This window comes from Kwoniella bestiolae, chromosome 2, assembly GCF_000512585.2.
Source record: "Kwoniella bestiolae CBS 10118 chromosome 2, complete sequence".
In the NCBI taxonomy this organism is placed as follows: domain Eukaryota; kingdom Fungi; phylum Basidiomycota; class Tremellomycetes; order Tremellales; family Cryptococcaceae; genus Kwoniella; species Kwoniella bestiolae.
In genome coordinates, this window is record NC_089242.1 from 2,713,454 (window position 1) to 2,727,436 (window position 13,983).

At 46.8% G+C, this 13,983-nt stretch overlaps 4 protein-coding genes across 4 annotated transcripts; 3 read left to right on the forward strand and 1 right to left on the reverse strand.

The window, feature by feature from the left end:
* Positions 1-1,013: 1,013 nt before the first annotated feature.
* I302_104166 (uncharacterized protein) lies at positions 1,014-1,411 on the forward strand (the record flags this gene model as incomplete). The annotated part of the gene is made up of 2 exons (XM_019189530.1): positions 1,014-1,225; positions 1,321-1,411. 2 exons carry the CDS (start codon positions 1,014-1,016, stop codon positions 1,409-1,411), a joined length of 303 nt encoding a protein of 100 aa, XP_019049092.1.
* Positions 1,412-1,968: 557 nt separating this feature from the next.
* I302_104167 (uncharacterized protein) lies at positions 1,969-2,930 on the forward strand (the record flags this gene model as incomplete). Its single annotated transcript, XM_019189531.1, has 4 exons — positions 1,969-2,048; positions 2,564-2,647; positions 2,763-2,777; positions 2,858-2,930. 4 exons carry the CDS (start codon positions 1,969-1,971, stop codon positions 2,928-2,930), a joined length of 252 nt encoding a protein of 83 aa, XP_019049093.1.
* A 511-nt stretch (positions 2,931-3,441) lies between these two features.
* Positions 3,442-9,996, reverse strand: I302_104168 (uncharacterized protein; the record flags this gene model as incomplete). The annotated part of the gene is made up of 17 exons (XM_019189532.2): positions 3,442-3,984; positions 4,060-4,295; positions 4,356-4,450; positions 4,507-4,692; positions 4,756-5,120; positions 5,179-5,208; positions 5,264-5,404; positions 5,469-5,576; positions 5,640-6,125; positions 6,179-6,282; positions 6,335-7,277; positions 7,328-7,399; positions 7,459-7,770; positions 7,830-7,897; positions 7,957-8,658; positions 8,812-8,986; positions 9,421-9,996. 17 exons carry the CDS (start codon positions 9,994-9,996, stop codon positions 3,442-3,444), a joined length of 5,142 nt encoding a protein of 1,713 aa, XP_019049094.2.
* A 1,069-nt stretch (positions 9,997-11,065) lies between these two features.
* I302_104169 (uncharacterized protein) lies at positions 11,066-13,799 on the forward strand (the record flags this gene model as incomplete). The annotated part of the gene is made up of 14 exons (XM_065869816.1): positions 11,066-11,255; positions 11,322-11,374; positions 11,433-11,652; positions 11,721-11,849; positions 11,922-12,012; positions 12,081-12,145; positions 12,209-12,333; positions 12,429-12,491; positions 12,588-12,684; positions 12,790-12,969; positions 13,051-13,081; positions 13,138-13,176; positions 13,245-13,322; positions 13,403-13,799. 14 exons carry the CDS (start codon positions 11,066-11,068, stop codon positions 13,797-13,799), a joined length of 1,758 nt encoding a protein of 585 aa, XP_065725888.1.
* Positions 13,800-13,983: the final 184 nt, after the last annotated feature.

Genomic DNA, 13,983 nt, shown 5'->3' on the forward strand with positions numbered 1-13,983 from the left:
CAATGAAAACCTACTTCATGGAAAGAAGGGGCAAGATACTTGTGAGACTGGGGCTGTGAAGGCTGTGATTGACAGGAATCCTGAAAATCGTCTACTTATCTGGTTCATTCAGTCATGAATATTGCAAAACACTCCCAAAGGCCATCAAACTTCTGGTAGTATGCGTCAAGATAGTGATCAAGCTGACTACAAGCCAGAGCTGAGCTCGGCGCAGTGAAGATGGAACAACAAGCGATCATATTGACAGACCAAACTCTTAGAAAAAGAGGCAGCAGTACACACGGTCCTGAAGCAACATCATGATCATCTTTCATCGATATGAGAGGCTGAGATGTCTTGCAGGGGGGTATTCGTCTAATGACAGCTACCACAGCCCAATCATTTACATCAATTGTGTGTGATCAAGACAATTCAAGTGGGCAGGGTCAAATTGAGAGCGCCCAGAAGGAATGGTGGGGGGCGGTGCCATCTTGCCTTCTTCTCCCCTGGAATTGAGCGTGCATGCATATCACAGTATGATCGACAACCTCACCAGTTGGATTGGATGTAGCATGCATGTTACCTGAGATATTAGTGATAATACATGCTCAAACATGACAAGGAAGCATGTCCGAGCGCCCCGTGTGTCCGAGTGCCACATTCATCTGAGTAGAGTGTGTCAGACTCCAACTCGTGCTTGATAAATGGAAGTGTGGGTGTGTTTTTGACGTCAGATGAGATGATCGAGTTTCCGTCTGAATGGAGAGATGACATGCGACGTGTAAGATCGTTGAATCGCACAGCAATGAGAAGCATCCAGGAGATGCGTGTTGTAAGTAGATGATTCTTGTTGTCTAACTTTTGAGAGGAGTTGCAATTGTCGTGTCGTGTCGACTCGACTCGACTCGATGTTGGGAACAGTACTCCTAAAAATCCAATCAGGAATGATATAAAAAGGCGAGTTCTACGATACTGTAGTGGTTCCCACTGATCTTCAACAAATCCATCCACAGAGACATACATTTCAAACGACCATGCCTGGCAATAATACAACCGGCTCTACCACCTCCACCAACGATGGACCACCCTCCGCGGGGACACGATACCAGGCTGCTTTGAGGGCTGGCACTGGCCCTGGCTCTGCTGCAGGGACCGGTGATACTAACACTCAAACTCAAGGTGAGACCGCAGCCGCAACTACTGGTGCAGGCACCGCCGGTGCCGGTGGAGATGCTTCCTCAAAAGCGTGAGTATGATGGGGTGATGGGCTATCCCATGCCCATGGGGGTCGTACAGCTTAAGTAGCTAAGCTGATGCTTCTTCGATGACATGGAATGGTAGGGCGAGGAAAGGTCGAATCATAGTTGATAACGATGTGAGCGCAAACTTCTACGTGACTAGGAGTTTCTCGAAGAAATATCCTTCGGAATAGACTTGACTCCTTTTGGTGTTCAAGGGAGTCTCCATCAATTGATGACGGGTTTTCCGTGAGGGCGATCAGAGTACAAGGGTGAAGCATTGTATATTTGAAGAAGGAGGTGACTAGATAGTACAGGAGTATGGATGGGATAGCAGCCATGATACATATATGCATACAGGTTAAACGTCTCAGCTGAATATGAGAAAAGAGCGGTAAAGTTGACTTAGGTGCCACATAGGATTATTTCCGTAAGATGAGACTTGTGTCCACGTGGATCTGATCCCGTCCTGGCATATCTTATATCTCATCAAGGATTGGCCTGGCTTCTTGGTTTACGTCTCTGCACAATTGAAGGTAGTTCACTATATTGGACATTATCGCCATACATCCTCAACACGATCTGATTCAAAGACGCTTTAACATCAACCCTAATCATACAGTCTACCCAGTACCGCTCCATCGACATCTTCTCACTTCGACTCGACTCTGATATCTCATATCTCGAAAGGACTGCTTCCTTGTTACACCTCCAAACTCTTCTCTTTCAACGAAAACGAGAACCCTTCGATATGACCTCTTCAACGACCGCTTCTCAGTCAGAGTTGGAAGCTGCTAGGGTACCTTTGGGATGGAGGGATCAATGTTCATCGTGAGTGATACGTATCCTGTGGATTGCGAAGGAAATGAGTACTTTAAGTTACATTAGATGAGAATGGCAAGGCTAGGTGAATGAGAGATTGGAGGCAATGTTGTCTAGCGGATTGGCATCGGACGCCTGAATTGACTTGATGTCCTGGAATGAGACATCGATGAATCAAAGATATGGGAGGGGCAGGAGCTATGGTGGTGGCGCTCACAAGAGGGAGTGTTCTACCTGAAAGAAGAATATGTGTGGAGGATAGCAATAGAAGCGTACTGCATCCTGTGTCAGGCGTAGATTTGTGAGAATGTGGTATTGTTGAAGGAGGCTGGAATGATCATGGAAGTAAGGACACAGGGATGAGATTGTCGGTCCGTGTAGAATGGTTTTCAAGACCTTTGACGGAACGGGAAGAGATATCTATGAGAAGTCAGGGGTGAAATGAGAGAGACTCGTCAATCTGTTAATACAGGGGGCAGGAAAGTATGCTGATCCCACTTATTCTCTCGGTCTCGTCTCAAAAGTCTCCTGATCCCATTGAACGTATGTCGACACAAGACGCTCTACATGCCTTGGAAATGCGAAGACGAGCGACACGGCTATGAGAAGTGAGTGTAGCTTCCTCTCTCTCTTTACCAACTCATCACTCAAGATGAGAGGGAGGAGAGTTGGCATAGTGATTCATCAGAGGATGTGCGCTGATGTTTCTAATCCTAATTATAGGTGTCAATACGACGAGTGAGTCATCTGGAAGAAGATCTTTGTCTATTCTTGAGAAATGACGAGAAGCAAGCTGACATTTATGATGGTAATCGCAGCTACATGAGACGTATGAAGCAGCTCACCCGACAAAAGAAAGCCGCCGCCGAAGCTGCCGCAGCTGAAGAATAAACCATCCCTCCTACCCATCTACCACCTATCCTCTTTTACTTTTATGGTATTGTGTCATACCAACACCTGGTTCCGGTCTTCGGTCTTTTTATCTAGACATATAAAGGCATGCATTTGTTGAGATTCTGCTATATATTCTACAGTTGAGTTGAAGATGAGATGGACCAATATAAAAGCTATAACAACCCTTCTCAAGAAGGGGATTAAAGGAAGTGCGAATGAGAATGTGATCATGGTACAATTCGACATCATTCCTACCCGATATCCTCGCCTACGACCTCTCAGATATGTATACACAATTCGGTAATTTCGATCAAGTTGAAAATGAATAAGAAAGAAAGGTCTTCTAAATGGCTACACATAGGATGAAGGAATGGTCTGAAAATGGAACAGTCAACTAAGAACGACAAAGAAAGAAGAATCTAACCGTCTCCTTATTCTGTCGGACTAATCTATATTTACATATATTTCTAAAAGTCTTGGGATCTCCTCTAACTTCCGTTGACCCTTATCAATTCGTGGGTATATCACCGTGAACCTGATCCTTCGCACCAGCTGTCCCAACTACAGGAACAGCGTCCGTAGCTTCCTCATCCTCATCATCGTCGTCTTCCTCAGCCTGATTATTATGATCTTTCTTCTTCTTGCCCAAAGAGAACGGGTTAGGTATAGGTATAGGTATAGGCAGAGCTTTACCCAAACTCAACCCACTGAACAGATCATTCTTCGAATTAGACGGTTTCCCACTCTCAGGACTTGATAATCCACTTTGTGATCTTGAGAACGATACCGAACCGTTTCTCGATCTACTACCTCCGCCGTTCCCTGAAACTACCGACCAACCATCATCACTTGCATGTACGTCGTGGTTTGAGTGTTCACCCGATGATGAGAGGTCGTTTCGAGACTGTGGTTCAGATTTGGAGGGAGATGATTTCGAACGGGATCTTGATCTAAATGGAACGATTGTGTCGGTATGTAAGAGGGATGCGACTTTATCAATGGGTTTATCCTCTGTTCCAGGAGGTGGTTTGATGATTGATTTGGCGTATTCCTGATAGCACGATTGATCTCATTAGTGATCTTCCAGAGTAGGGATTGGCAAGACTAAAGGGAATTAGGGACTTACCAAATCACGATAGATCGCTTCGATCGCCTTAGCAACTCCATTCTCCTTCCTGATCATCTCACCAACAACCTTAGCTTTGGCAATCTGCTTCTCATCGGTAGTAGCTTTGATAAGCGCTTCTGCCAAAGCATCAGAGGTGAGTTTCCTGATAGCAGAACCAACGTTGAGGGATTCAGCTCGTTCGGCCCAGAAGGCTTGATCTCCAAAGAACGGTTTGATGATTGTGGGAATACCGGCTACAAATAGGAAGTAAGTCATGAGCACACCAATAAGCCTAACGCATTATCATCACTCACCTCTAAAACTCGCTCCACTCGTTCCAGCTCCACCATGGTGGCAAGCTGCATCGATCTTGGGGAAAAGCCAAGAATGATCGATTGAATCGATGGAGCTAAGCAACCCGAGTTAGCTGGTTCCGCATATCCATTGCGATGAAAGCTAACTTACAATATTTCAGGGGGATACTTAACTCCATCTGCTCCTTCCGATCCTCCGGCACTTTCGCCCTTCGACTTTGATCCTCTATCTGACCAACCTTTCGACAAGATCGCGCAAACGCCACTTTCTACGACAGCTTCCACGACGCATCTGGTCATTTCCTCAGGGTCTGAGACGACAATCGAACCGAAGCCGCTATATCATTATCACTCTCGTCAGCCAAGCGATTTAGTTCATAGAAAGCGTGATTCGACTTACATATAAACAACCTTCTTCCCATTCTTATGAGCACCTTCAATGAAGTCAACCAACCCTTCAGGAGGCGTCCACTTCTTCTCGTTGGCTTTACTCTCATCGGCATTCTCCAAGAACCAATATCCAGTTACGTGGATCCATTCCGTCCAATCTAACGGAGGAGGTACGATGGAAGGCGAGAAGTTGTATAAGAACGGTATCTTGTGTTGTTCCAACCGTTCAAAAGTGGTTGATTCGATGTTCAAGTTGTGTCTCCTCCATCTGTTGATTTGACCAGAGATAGCTCGCCAGAATACTTGATCGAACATTGTGTAGGTCATGTAGTTGTAACTTCCCCCTCGTTTATGCTCGGGTACGGCGAACGCATGCTGGCAAAAACAACTTGATCAGCTGTACAGGTTTCGCCTGGATGGACAGCTGACTTACGGGATAAGCTCGAGTTCGAGTCCAAGGCATCTACGTCAAAAGTATCAGCTATGGTAAATATAACAGGCAAGTCAATCCAACTCACAGTAAACGCTCGATAATAAGGTATTCTCAACGCTTCAGCGATATGCACACCGCCCATAGCACTGGGAGATTCAATCAACAGATCCGACCCCTGACAAGCTTCCCAAGACGAGTTGAGCAGGTCATCCAACCATCCTCGGAACTGAGATTCGGTCAGCTTGGTCCCTTCAGTCATCGCGGCGAAATTCCATATAGGACAAAATCACCTTCTGCAAACCCTCTTTAAGGAACGACACGGTGAACATCCCATTATCCACACACATCTGCATCAACTCCGCAGGATCTCCACCAACACTGGCAAATTCGATTCCATGCTACAAGTAAACACACCCATCAGCTTGGTATGCCTCCCCGAAGATAAGACAGCTGGTACTCACACCCTCAACCCAATCTTTGTATTCACCATGCGTAGCAATTCTCGTGGTATGACCTTCCGCCTGAAGACCTTTGCACAAAGCGATATAAGGCTGTACATCACCTCTACTTCCGATGGTCAAACACGTAACCCGCATAGGTTCAGGTTTGAACTCCAGGAAAGTCGAGGTCGTCGAGCCGAAAAGTGGAGAGGGCGAAACGGGAGGAACATTATTCGTAGTTCTTTGTTCTACAGGTAAACTCTCATCTAAGTCTTCCATGATTCTAGTTTCTATATCTGCTTGGTCGGGTTCGCCCTTTTCTCCTGAGAGTCTAACGGCTTCCATCCTTTCTTCCAGTAATGCTACGCATGCTTTACGTCGTTTCGAAGAGCTGAACTCTAGAAATAGCTCCTCGTGCCCTTTGATTACTACTATCAGACCGGAATGTCCGAATCGGAAGGCTTTCTGGGCTTTCAAGCCGTAGAGATCTTTGATAGGTATTATCATCTGCCCGGAAACGTTAGCTCAGACTGACAGAATTAGCCATAGGCTTAGCTCACCTTGGTTTTGTAGAGCAATTGAGACGATCGGAAACAGAAATAATTTGTTGACACAAAGAACCGACCGGAGACAGGAAGTACTCGGAAAAGATAGCCAGGGAAGTCTGTTCATCCGGTATCAGCACTTGCACAAATTACACGAGTCGGTGTACTCACGATCGATCAACTCCTCTTTCTCACTCAGCGCAAATATACACCTAAATTTATGGGCGGTCTCATCATCCTCCCTCTGACCAGTCTCAGAAGCTTCCATCAGCGAGTAATCAGATCTACTCTGAGCCATCTGACTACCACTTGAAACGTCCGAAGCAATCGATAACCTTGCTGCTCTTCTGCTCGAGGTCGCATCAGGTCTTCGAGTGATTTCGTCATCGCTACTATCATCGCCATGAGGTACGGCAGGTTCCACGATCTCAGTCACTGAGTTCTGTTTTCGCCTGATGGTACGAGTGGTAGATGATCTTGATACTCCAGAGCCTGACTGATATTCCGGTGGAGATCTCCCCAATGTCGAGGTACTGCCTGGTGAAGTGCCGAACAACTTGGAAGCTGGTTTACGGATCCAGGATGGTCCCCAACTATTTCGATGATCCTCGTGCATCATGCCTGCAGGTGGCGGTCCATTCTGTCTGGGAGGGTACCCATCATCGAAATCGCCTTCTTCGTCGGGGGATTCTACCTCTCCCTCGATTAATGGTTCGTTCCTGACAGTTTCGAGACTATCATGGGATGTCTTGTGCGTCTTGTTAGATAGGAAAGGTATCGTCAAAGAAGGCTTGTGCTGATCCGTTTCGTTGACTTTGTCATTGCTTCGAGATATCAGAGGTCGAAGGACTGATCCTATCTTCTTCAAACCCAAGGTGTGTGTGGTCGAAGTGTCTGATGAGTGATCTGGACGTCTGATGGTGTTGACGCTGTCTTCAAGTGTTTCCGCAGGTTGTTGCTGTATGGTCACAGCTGAGGATATCCGTGGCAAGTCTGACGAAGGTCTCTCTTCGAGTAGGGTTTGTATCTTGTTATACGCACGCTCGTTATCTTGGAAAGAAGCGAAGAAATAACTTTCAACGGACATCTGATCTTCGGGATCGACACACTTGATCTATACAATCTGATCAGCTGCGTTCGGGCGATCTCATAAAGACAGCTTACTTCAATGGTCTCGGCAAATTCCAATGTCGGACTTCTCTCTAACTCCAAGACGGCTTGCAGAGGAATAATTAGCTACGCGAAGCAAATCAGCTTTGATTCCTCTGGTCAATGCAATGTGTGCACAAACTCACCTTGACGCTCTCACCCTCATGCTGGATCTTAAACATGACCTTTTGGATAGCTTTGATCCATTCATCCCGACTTGCTTCCGTATCAGCAGTAAAAGTATAATTCCTCTCTGCAGTTCTGACCTTGAACTTGGTCTCGTCGACGGCGTCACAGCTCGAACAGTATTGTAGAGAGATATTGCCCTTGGGGAAGTAAGGATCTGCCGTTGACTCGTACCAGCTTAGCACATCGTTCTTGAGAACCACCCAAAACTTGGTGTTGAGCTTGGTACGGGACGCTTTCTTGTACAATGGTCCAGTCTTGACCACGAGGTTCTAAGAATAATGATTGATGAGTTACGCGTCCATGGTTCCGTCATAAAGGGCAAACTCACCTCTTTGTCCGGCATGTTAGCAAAGAAACAGATATGTCGCTTGGTAAGGTACATATAACCCTTGAGCACTGGAAAATAGGGTCAGCTATTACACTGGAGACCAGGGATGTTAGAAAGCTGTACTCACTGACACTCCTTAGGAGCCAACATCTCATTTCCTCCAGCACATCTTCCCTCTCCTCCAACCCGAAAACGTCCATCAACCTCTCAGCCAACTTCTCCTTCCTCACTCTCCTCCTCTCAGATTCGTTGGGCTGTATACTCTCCTCGACTACCTCCTCCTGCTTGGTTTCCGCTTGACGCAATGCAGCATCCGTATTGAGTTCCTGTTGCTCATGCTCACTGATCGCAGGTGCAAGGTCGAGTGGTGCCTTGACAGGCGAAGCTTCAGCCGCACGATAGATCTCTTCCCTCTCTTCCGCTTCTCCAAGCTCCTCTTCATGGCTGATCTGCTCATGCAGCAACTCTCGAGCCGTCCCGTCTATAGAGGAAGTTTCGCTTGAAGGATCGCTTGGTCGACGAGAAGTGTAGGCGGAATCTGGAGGGAATGGACTACTGCTTTCCGAGCTGACATTACTGTCAGACACCTCCAAGCTCTGCCTCCTGGCTTCTGATTCAGCGTACTGATAAGCAAGCTCCGTCTCGTTAGGTCGTCGTGCTTTACGGGCTATGGTGTTGTCTCTGAATGGGAACTGTAGTGGTTGAAGAGGGTGTATACCATGAGGTGAATGTGGAGGCTGTGGTGGTTTGACTTTGTCATTGTTTTCATTGATTGTTTGAGGTTGGTTCATAGGTCGTATGGTATGGAGAGATGAACCGAGACGATTGACTATAGTTCGTAGAAAAGGGAAGGTAGGCATGATGTCAGCGTGTTTGTCATGAGATTTGGAGGTATGAGGATAACATTATTCGAACGGATAAAAGCAACAGACAACATTTGGTAGTGAAAGTCTTTAGGGTGGCAAAAGGAAAAGATATTTACACTTGGGTCTATCCTGTTTACTGTGAATAACCGATGATGTCTGCCTCCTTGATCCGGAAGGAGGGTATGAAGATGTGTCATCTTCTTCTCCTGTTTCCTCCTCTTCACTCGAGCTCTCATCATCCCACGGAAGAGCATTCAGAGCGGATACGAGTGCTGAAGCACCCATTCGAACCTTTTGTCGGAAGCGGAAGGGGCGATTCACGTGTGACACAAGTTGAGTCAAGATGGGCATCGTAATCCCATGTATGATTTGGGGGGGTCGTGTTTGCGATGATCAGAGTCGTGTATTGTGTATCGGCAATTGCGAGGGGTTTAAGTTGACAAAGGGAAATGTTGTGAACACTTTGGGTCAGCATGAGGATCGTGTCAAGTGAGGGGTTGACTACATAACAGGTGACGAAAGGACGTCCCAGTAGTCGGATCATGGGAATGAGAAGAGGTGGATAACGAGTCAAAGGATGTTACCCAGACCGGCGGTCATAGGCGCACGGCGAGGAAGGTACTAGCCATGATCTGAATATCGGATATCTAAGATAGTACAAGCGAAGCCAATGGAGAGAGATAATCACAAGCAAGCTAAAAGAAGATAAAAGCTGTACAACTCACCGAACCAATGTCTCTACCTGCACCAAAACCAGGTCTAGCTTGTGAGGCTCGGTCATCGTACTCTCCCCTTTCATCGCTTTCACGGCCATCCGGTGATAACGACGTAGAAGCAGATAACGATACATCGCCTCTTGATTGACCTAGTCTCTGCGTGTGAGGTATGGGAATCATAACATCTCCACTTTGTCTTTCTTCTTCTTCTAATCTCTGTTCTTCTTCCTCATCTTGTTCTTCCGGTACGAACCTTACTGATGGGATCTCGAAAGCAGGGGTATAAGGCAATTCGTCCAACGGCGTACCACTTATTATAGGTCTCTCTTCCTTCTCCTCCTTGGGCTGTTCCAACCCCTTTGCGTGTTCTGGTACATGTTCGTCCTCTCGCTCCTGTTCTCTGCCTGGCGCAGGATGAGTAGGGAAAACATGTTTGGTAGCTGCATTGATGAAATGCTCAGCATGAGGATGTTTTGGTGGATCTTCCCTCGGATCAGGAGATGTAGCTGCTGGGGGGAACGGAGGAGCGTGTAAGTTGGTGGGTGAGGGTTGTTGAGCTGGTGGTGGTGGGGGTGCGTCTGACATATTTGTTATATTGATACAACAAGGAACGATGCGAGGTGGAAATAGCCGGTGAGGTGTTGAGTGATCGAGTGTTCAAGTGTAAGATAGGGTCGGTAGGGTTCCTTATCCTGTCTACTTGTCTATATGTTCTAAGACTCTGCCTCTGTTGATCAAGTCTAGCAGACTGTGCTCATACCGTGCTGATGTCGAGTATAATGCACAAAATGAGGATGTTGACTTGATACTAAGGTTTGATGGGTGTGCGTGTGCTTTGATTGAATCATGTTTCGCCGTTTGACGAATACGAGTACTGCAGTAGTAAATTGTAATGACGTCGTGCTTCCCCGCCTAATTCCCCCCTCCGCTCGGGCACCGCTTATTCCGGCGATCGAAAATTCATACATGTAAACTCACTCATCACCGGCGATCGCCTGTTTTCACTCGATTCCAGCTAAAACATGCATACTACTAAAATGACGAAGCATGATCGTGAACAATACTTTTGTACAAAAGACAAGCCAGAAACTATGCTTTTTATACAAGCACCATACTAAGTAAAAGAATCAACTGGAGAGATCAAACTCTGTACCTAGGTACGGTCGGTCTTAACAGCCTGGTTACTTGCATCCTGACGACCGCACTACGCTACAATCTGACGACCGAGATCCTGTTGTACAAATGTTTGATCCTCATCCGAGATACCACCTGCGAAAGCAGTCTCGTCTCGCTGGGTGATGCTTGGCAAATATAGCGTGTATACTACCATCGCAGGGAATGATCATACATATATAAGTCTCCCAATCGAGGATACTTTACTAAACTGTTTGCCTATTACTCACTCGTTTCTTTGGTTCGTCGCTACTTAGTGTTTTTTTGCAGCTGGACTGCTTTTCAACTTTGATTTTACTTCATTCTCTTTCTATATCCCATATTTGGTGTTTGTGTCATACTTCGCTCTTCTATTTTCTTTGTCTACTAAACTTTTTTCTTCTAAAGTTCTTGAGTGCAGGTCACTCATTCACCTTCATTCTCTCTACCACCCTGGACCCGTTCACTGAATTGACTAGCCCTTTTCAAGAACTGTGTCAAGATGTTTAAACAATACCTATTTGTTCTCCTCCTCGCTTTGGTTTCCTACCTAGTCACTGCAGCACCGCTACAACCCGAGCCACTCCATACACTGGTGCTTAGGAAAATCCCAATCACGAGAGATGGTGAACACCCTGTAACTGCTTTTGAGCGACATCAAAAAGCAGCTATCAAGCGGATGCACCGATACAGTGAGTCAATCCGATATCTCCCTGCTCTTGGTCGTGATTGATGCTGAAGAGAGGTCTGTTTGATAGAGAGAACTCCACCTCCATCGGAAGAGGAGTTTCACCAAAGGAATCTCGAGCGAGTGAGTCAAATCCTTCTTCACAATTTCGTTCCGGATCTGACCTCTAGCATCAAATCAGAGACGATCTATCGAGTCAAATCCCAACCTCGACAAAAGAATGTATATCCCCGACATCCCCCTCCCCTCTCTCCCCAAACAACAACCCCAAAAACGGATCTGGTGGCCTCCCACCGACAGTTCTGCAATTCCTACTCCAACAGGAGGGCCTGTCCCGCACGTAGCTGCCGAGGTCAATAGGACAGGCGGGGGAGCAGCTGCCGCTACGGCCAATGTCCAAGGTCAGTCCTGCCATACCGACCTACCGAAGCATAAGGCTGATCAATGAATTTGTTGGGTTACACTACAGCTTCCGGATCAAATGCCAATGGATTTTCAGAGAATGCTTTGCAAGCACTCCAAGAAGTATCTCTCAAGAATAGCGATAGTGACTTGATACAGGGTGGTCTGGACTATATAATCGAGGCTAACGACATTGGTATGTCCAGCTACACAAATCGAGTCAAACCACCTTGATAAGGGATTCAGCTGATGATCCTGGGGTATTTAGGTTACCTATGTGAAATCCAGATTGGTACGCCCGCGCAGACGTTTTTGATGATTATGGATACGGGCAGTGCGGACACCTGGGTGCCTTCGACGTGAGTTCAATTCACATATTCTCCTTCATTTAGGCACAAGAGAGCTGAGTGATAGGGTGGTTGAGTAGGAGCTGCGGTATTGCGAATTGCGGTGATCATACTGCCATCGGAGCAGATAACAGCAAGACTTTCCGTGAGCACCTTAGTCCGACGTTTTAAGGCATCAGGCTAAGCATTGTTGTCCTATCCTACGCAGAGGCTTCCGAGACGCAATTCCAGGTGACCTATGGATCTGGAGCTGTCGCAGGCGTACTAGCGGCAGATTCAATGACTATAGCTGGTATGACCTTGGTGAACCATGTGATGGGCGTGACATTGCAGGTGAGCATACCATCCTATCTTTCTACTCCACATCGCGTCCGATACAAACTTTAACCTCAGGTGCAGCGGGCTAACGGCATGCTCAATTTCTATAGGAAAGTGTACAATTCTCAGCAAACAACGTCCCATTCGACGGACTAGTAGGATTAGCTTTAGGTGTAAGTACTCGCTTTTCTCTCTGCCCGCCAAGCATACATTGGTGAAGGAATGGCGAATTACCGTACATAAAAGATCTGACGGATCTCCCCGAATAGAAACTAGCCAATCAAGGTGTACAGACCCCACTTGAATCTCTAGCTTCTACGGGGTTGATCAAAGATCCCATCCTGGGTATAGCGTTGGGTAGACTGAGTGAGTTCGTCTCTGTGTCCGGTATTTTACTGAAAATCAAGACATATCGATAAATCAACACAATTATTAATCTATGTGCAATCTCACTAACACCTCTCTATGTAGCCGACGGGGAGAACAATGGAGAACTGGTATTTGGTCAAGCAAACACTGCCAAACTCGACCCAACAACCACGCAGACACTTGAGGTAACGAGTCAAGAAGGGTTCTGGGAGGTCGATATGGCTGCTGTTAGTATTGATGGAGTGGATGCCGTTACTGGTAGACAGGCTATCTTGGATACTGGTGAGTTGAGTGATCATCCTTTCCTCTTCTTTTATTCACCTGGAGAGCCGAGTGATAGCTTACAGAATCTCTTATTCGCAGGAACAAGTCTGATGATAGCACCTCCTGCCGAGTCAGTCAACCCCAAGCCTGATAATTCCCCAACGAAGCTAATAGTATGACACACAGTGCTGCTGCCTTCCACGCTCAGATCAACGGTGCTGCCGAGTAAGTCACATCGCTCCCAACGCACCTTACCGCCCAAATTGCTAATTCTAATGCAATTGAATCTGTAGCGTCGGAGGCGGTATGTTCTCTATACCATGTACGATCGACCAAGAAATCACCATGACATTTGGCAATGTGGCTTTCCAGTGAGTCTCATCCTGACACCTCACATCCTACGTCCCACATCTCACAGTAAACTTGGCTCAATAATCCTCTGTACCTAAAGGATCGACGTCCGCGATCTCCTCTTCCAACCCCTCTCAGCCGACCTAACAGGGGACTGTCTCTCCTCCCTCTCAGCGGGAACGATCAAAGACGACGTAACATGGCTATTGGGCGATAGTTTTCTGAAAAACGTCTACATGACTACCAACGCAGACGACCTCACCGTTCAACTATCTGCTCGGACAGATGCACCAGGAAGTTCAAGTTTCGGTCAGGCGTCTGGCAATGCTGCCGGGGTAGCAAATAACGCGATGAACTTTGGTACCTCTTCGAATTCTACCGATCTCGCTTCTAACGCAACCTCTTCGAGTGCAAATGCGGCTTCAACGACGTCCAACACTGCTGCTGTTAGTTTGATTTCTGCCATTGCTGCGTTATTGGCTGGGAAGAGTATCTAGGTAACCTTAAGAGCTCGGATTGGGTGGATTACCGCTATATCAATGGGGTAAACAGCACGGACAAAACAGTTACTGATTGCGTTTATGCGTCGTAGGTATCAACATGTAATACGATGCATGACATATGAATGATAATCTCTAGTAGATACAACGTTAATCACCGTCATCCAGCGAACGATACAGT